The sequence below is a fragment of the Balaenoptera borealis genome (genome assembly GCF_965194805.1).
Source record: "Balaenoptera borealis genome assembly, chromosome: 1".
In the NCBI taxonomy this organism is placed as follows: domain Eukaryota; kingdom Metazoa; phylum Chordata; class Mammalia; order Artiodactyla; family Balaenopteridae; genus Balaenoptera; species Balaenoptera borealis.
Window position 1 is genome coordinate 186786797 of NC_138860.1, and position 6044 is coordinate 186792840.

General features: G+C 56.4%; 1 protein-coding gene across 4 annotated transcripts in view; it reads left to right on the forward strand.

Moving 5' to 3' along the window:
* CTNNBIP1 (catenin beta interacting protein 1) overlaps positions 1 to 4797 on the forward strand; it is a 51701-nt gene extending 46904 nt beyond the window's left edge. For all 4 annotated transcript variants that reach the window (XM_082353288.1, XM_082353289.1, XM_082353287.1 and 1 more), the window contains one exon: positions 2365 to 4797. In XM_082353288.1, the coding sequence (XP_082209414.1) occupies positions 2365 to 2423 (59 nt within the window). In that variant the 3' untranslated portion in view covers positions 2424 to 4797. The remainder of the gene's footprint in view (positions 1 to 2364) is intronic.
* Positions 4798 to 6044: the final 1247 nt, after the last annotated feature.

Sequence of the window (6044 nt, forward strand, 5' to 3'; positions counted from 1 at the left end):
TAGAGGCCTGTGGGGCTCAGGTCAGGCCCTTGTTGAATGATGAGTACCAGGCCAACCAGTGATGAGGACAGGGCAGACAATGCTCTGGAAGAGCCTGCCCCCTCTTGGGCCCCAAAGGAAAGCAGATCCCTGGTGGTGAGGCCTGGAAAACAGCAAGTCCTTTAGGAACAGCACAGAGTACGGATGGGCAGCAGCTCCGTGGGCCCTTTCCGCACCCAGCTAGCAGCAGAGTGGGAGGCTCTATAAATGGGAGCTGCAGATTCCTAGCCTTCCCCACCCCAGCCAGGGATGGGGCCACCAGCTGGTGTTGCAGTACTGCCTCAGGTGTCTTGCTAAATAGTCGTTGGAGTCCCTGCATGACCTTGAGGAGGTGACTTCTTTCTCCACCTCTCAGGGTGTAGCCCAGCTACACACACTGGGCAGCCCCTGAGTCTGGGCTCCTCCAAGGAGCCAGTGGCCATTCCCTCTGCAGACTCACTCTTCCCTCCTGGGGCAGCTGGTGCTATTTTTGTGCCTGCAGCTCAGCACAGAGGCCCAAGGTCCCTTCGAGAAAGCCCACGAGACAGGCAAGGAGAGAAGTGAGTGGGCTGTCCCTGTTCATTGCATCTTTTGGTCACAAGTCCCCTTTCGTGGTCTCTCTCCAGCCCCCTCCTGCTTAGCGAGCTGGAGAGGCGGCACTCGGGAAAAGCCGGCATCTGTTAGGTAACCAGCTCAGCTGCCATGCAGGGTATGATGTAACCTTGGATTCTGTGGTTGCTAGGAAAATTCTGCCTGCAGTGATATTGCGTGGTCCGAGGACTGAGGCGAGAACAGAATGTTCCCAGGACAACAGGGGAAGGATTGGTAGGGCTTCTCAAGCAAAGGAGCCCAATCCCGAGAAGTCAGACGATTTGAGCTCCTTTCTAGAAGCTCGTTCCCCTTTGCAGGAATAGAGGTTGTGCTGGTAACAGCAGAACCCCGTCAAGGCAGATGGGGCATGTGTGGCAGGGTTACTCCCCTGGGTAGCACCTTGGCCCTCTGGTGCCAAACTGAAGGACACGTCTGTAATGTTACATCCTTGTGGACGGGCCCTCCTTCTACAGCACCCGTGGCTGCATGCCTCCTCCGTGTGGCAGGGCAGTTAGGAAGGAGGTCAGGACGAGGCTGCCAGTGGGAAGGGGTGACTCCCTGTGGCGTGGACGGAGGTGGCCAACACCACGCCCCGGGGTGGGGGCCGGCCGTGGTGGACTCCTGCCCTCTCCCTGACTCCGTTTCACGTGTCAGCAGCTCCACCACGCCCTGCTGCCCGCGCCCCCCTCAGTGGCCTTTCCTGTTTCTGCTGCTCCGATCCTCCCCTCCCCGGGAAGAATTCCTCCAGCAGAACAGAAGAGAAGCTTGTCTGAAAGGCCATGGACGACTGACTGTTACTTAACGTTCAGGGTGCCTCCAAGAACCATCCTTTAGAAAAAGGGGAGAGCGGGACTTCCCTGGTGGTCCAGTGGTTAAGACTCCGCGTTTCCACTGCAGGGGGCACGGGTTTGATCCCCAGGGGGAAAGGGGAGAAAGTGGCAGGGCCCAGGCAGGGTCCGCGCCCAGGAGGTGGGGTGGGACCTGCGGGTCACCTCACCTGCCCTGCAGGGCCTGCCACTCAGTCCTTCCTGCCCAGCAGCTTCCGGTGGGGGAGGCAGGTCAGCATTTCAGGCTGTTTCCCTCCTCCTTCCTGCCTCTTCTGGCTGCATGTCAGAGCCTGTCTTATGGAAAACAAGATAAAGGAAGTGATTTCATGAGTGCCTGGACCAGAATCCTCAAATCCGCCATTAAAGATAACAACAAAAAGATTATGGCTGTTATCTGTCTCCATGGGAGCTGGGCCGACCACGGGCTAGAAATGGGCCTGGCCACGCTCCCCTGAGCAGGTGTTGGGTTTGGGCAAAGAGGACTGGCTGTTAGAAATTATGAGCAAGATCCTCCAAAGGGATCGAAACAAGAGTCTTAAGAAGGAAGAGAGAGGTTCCCAAGGGCCCCCGGCTTTGGCGACCTTGGAGCAAGGGTCACAAGCAGAGCCCCGCTCCAGGACAGCAGCCTGGGCTCTTGGCGTGCTCACCTCTTCACCGTGTAGCCTTGAGCAAGCCTCTGAGCCTCACCCCTGCAGCCTGCAGCCCACAGCCGTGCAGCAGGGGTGCTGGCCTACCCTGGCCCGGCTGTAGGGGACGCCCAGGCCCAGAGGGGAGGTGGGCTTCCCCAGAAGCATTGTTCTCGGAAAGCACCCCGCTACAGTGGACTGACTGACACTGCGTCGGGGGCCGCAGCCTCCTCGCCTTGTCCCAGGTTGCAGCCCGGGGCCAGAGGACCATCCAGCAGCAATTCTTTCGCCCTGGTCTGCAGGTGCAGAGGATGTGGTGATGGCGTTTTCCAGGTCGGAGACGGAGGACCGGAGGCAGTAGCTGCAAACCCCTTGGAATACCCTGGAGGCTGGCAAAGGCCAGGAGATCTGTGTGGACCTCACCGGCTGAGTGGCAGAGGGTCACCTTCCCTACCCCGACCCCCCACCCCACCCTTTCCCGTCCTGCCCCACGGCCACTCAGCATCCTCGAGGGAGACACCAGTGGTGCAGTTACGATTGGCTTAAAGGGACGGACTCATGATTGGCTGCGGGAAGAAACCTTTTTATTTTTAAATCTCGACCAACGCAAACCTTTTTATTTTTATTTCTGACTCTTATTTTTTTTTTTTTTTTTAATTGCGCCTCGGTCTATGGCTTCTCAGGAAGCTCTCCGAGCTCTGGTGCTTTATTTCGGTCACTTTTTAGGAATGTGAAGAGGTCCGATTGGCTGCTTAAACTGGAAAAGGATTTTGATTGGCTGGCTAATGGGAAACGGTTTTTTTTTTCTTTGATTGGCTGCAGGTGTTCTGCTGATGGCAACAGCCCCTCTCTTTTGAATGTTGAAAACAGGGTTTGGGACGTTGGTTGTTATATTTGACTTGAAAAAAGAAAGAAAGAAAGAAACCAAGTGCGCTTCGCAATATTTATTACACGAAGAGCTTGCTGCTGCTGCTTTGACGTGTTTTTGTTTGTGTTTGCATTTGATTGGCTTTCGATATGTGTGTTTGGTTTCCCATTGGCTCACCCATGACTCCCGTTGCCATGGGCTGCCCACCCCCCTGCTGCGTGCAGGACCCCTCCAGCCCGGGGGTCCACCTAGAGAGTGCTTTTGCTTTAATGACCACACCAGGCTCCATCAGCAAGGGAACCCCTAGGACGCCAAGCAGGGCCCCAAGGAGGTTTGTGTTGTCCTGAAGGAGCAGCCCAGAGCTTAGAGGTGACCATTAGCCAGGATTTACGTGCATCGCTTCATGAGCTGGCAACCAGCCAGCATCCCTTGGTGAGAATGGAATCTCTCACACGCGCCATCCGGGCCTCTCCAGCCTGCCCGCGCTGAGCCATTCCCTCCATATTCTACTTCCTGAGGCCTCATCGGGGGGCCCCTCCTATAAGGGGCAGGAGCTGCTCCCAGCTCTGAGACCCCAAAGCATAGCAGAGGTCTCTGCCCGAGAGCCCAGAACCCACACAAAGGCCCCAGCTTGGCTCACAAGGCCCAGGAGGCCTTTGGCGCCAAACGCACCCTCCCACCTCCCCCAGCCTCCTCCCGAGGTGTGTGCTGCCAGCGCAGTGGGTCCTGACCAGCCCTGGGAGCTCTCATGCGAGGCCGTGCCCTTCACTGCACTGCCTTCAGAAGGGTCTCTCTCCACGGCAGCCTGGAAGGGACCGTGTCATTATTTATGAAGTGCCCACTGGGACCGCTGGCTGGGTCTTCAATGAGCGAGTCCCACCAGGCTGGCCCTCAACCGCCCCCCAGAAAGACATTGCAGAGCAGTGGTCTTTGAAGGGCTGCAGGAGCCCCAAGTCTTCCCACCTGCCCTCTTCCCCCTGGAGGTGGCCCGTCCTGCTCCCTGCATCTCTCGCAGGAGTGGAATCTGGGTGGGGAGTTGGAGGAAGATGCGGGCCTGGGGAGGGGAAGCCTCCCCACGCCCCCGCCGTGACCTCCCACCCCCACCCCGGAGGTAGTAGACGGCTGAGACCTCCTTCTCGCCCCAGGTACCCAGAGCCAGGAGAAGACGCTCAGAGCCAAACTTCCCCCTTCTTAGGGCTTGGGGCTGTCGTGGAGCAAGGGAGCTGAACGCCAGCGTGTCCCGGGCCCCAGCCCCTGGGAGCCCCATGGCCCCGTGACCGTTCACACTGTGCTCTGAGCTTCCTCTGAGCCTTGCCCCAGCGGAGGACTTGACACGACCCAGACACCCCATCCTCCTGCACACACGGGCCCCCTGCCCTGGTTAGCTGGCTATTAGTCTGAAAAGGCCGTTGATCCCCAGGGGACGAGGACTGTGTGGACCCCAGCAGGGGCCCGAGAGCACCTTCCTCCAGGAGGGGCAGGGAGTGTACGCACACACGTGTGACTGTACTCATTCCCAGCTCAGTGGCCTGCAGCTCCAGCTGAGCCCCTGGGGGAAGGTGGGTTTTGTTCAGTCTCCCCCCACCACCCAGGTTGTAACGTCTGTTATCAGCTGTCATTGCCAGTGTCGCCGGCTGCCCCCTCCTTGTACCTGTAGCTCCCGTCAAGGGTCCGAGTCCTGGCTGATGGTGTGTTCCTGCCCCAGTCTGTCCTTGTCAGGGTCATGGGCCTCCCTCTTGTAACTGCGATGGCCCTGATCTGTCTCATCTTCTGCAGAAGAAAAGTGGAAATGTTGCTCTGGCTTCGTATTTCAACTAAAAATATTTCTGTTGAAGAAAATAATTAACAATAAAGATTTTTAATAGTTTGGCTCGTGAGCTGATTTCCCCACATCACGTGGACTCTGCTGCTGGGGCCCCCCCTCCCCAAGGAGGGGCGAAAACACCATGTTTGCTAGTTGAATTGTCTATGACCTCGAGTGGAGCTGGGGGTTTGGGAGAATTCCCAGATCTACCCACCCCAGCTGACACGTCTGTAGGAAGGGTGAGCCCCCTTTTGACCTGGAGGTTCCCAGTATTGTCCTAGTTGGGCTGAGGTCAGTAATCCTCAGACGTGGCCTCCCCCCTCCATGCTCCTAAGCAGACACTGAGCACCCCGTCCATCCTAGACACCCCAACATCCCGTGTGATGGCAGTGGTCTTAGAATGCTTGTAACAAAAGTCCAAACAGAGTATCCGTCCCGTCCATCATCCCAGAAACAGAAGATCCGTTGGTGTTCGGCTGTATATTCAAGTTCGGAAGCTAAAGTCATTTCTGCTTGAGGAATTTTTGCTTTGGAAGCATTTTCTAGAATTTTTCATTTGCACCCTTCATCGTCCCATTTTAGGTCTTTATTTTTTTTTCCTGCTTACATGGACTCAGTGCTTCTATTTCCTTTTCAAAGAGTTTCACTGGGTGCTGAATGCTATGAGGTTTATAGAACATGGGGACTGATGGCACGATCGACAAAATTAAATCTTAGGGTTGGAAGAGATGTTGGAGGTGGTCTGGCAGCCCATGTAGTAGCCAGATGTGTGAGTCCCCTCTGACACATCTCAGAAAGGGCTTGTCTGGCCTTTGCTTGAATACCCTCTAGGACTGGGGAACTCACTACCTCACAAGATAGCCCATTCTACCTTCAGGTAATTTATGCTCAGCCTTATATTGAGTTGGTCTGCCCTTCTCTGTAACTTCCTTTTCCAGGAAGGAAATTACAGTTCTTGAGAGAAAGACAAAAAAAGACATCTGTGTTAGCCAAAAGCTACGTATCAAAGGACTCAGGTTAGGTAAATGATGTATAGAGTCTCCCCACCCCCAGCCGGCGTTCTGAGTGACACTGTCCGTAGCTAACCTTGGACTTAATCAGCTCTTCTAAGCTGGGCCATCGTGCAGAGGGAGGGCTTGGCTGGCCCTGGTACCACCTGCCCAGCCCCCAGCAGAGAGCCTGGCACCGGAGCTGGGAGGGAGGAGTCGCCCAGAGCTGTCTGATGGGAATTAGGCTACTTCAGCAGGGGAAGGGGGAACATTGGGGGGCAGGCCTGGGTCTCCTGGGGTCTGTCAGCCCACACAGCAGGC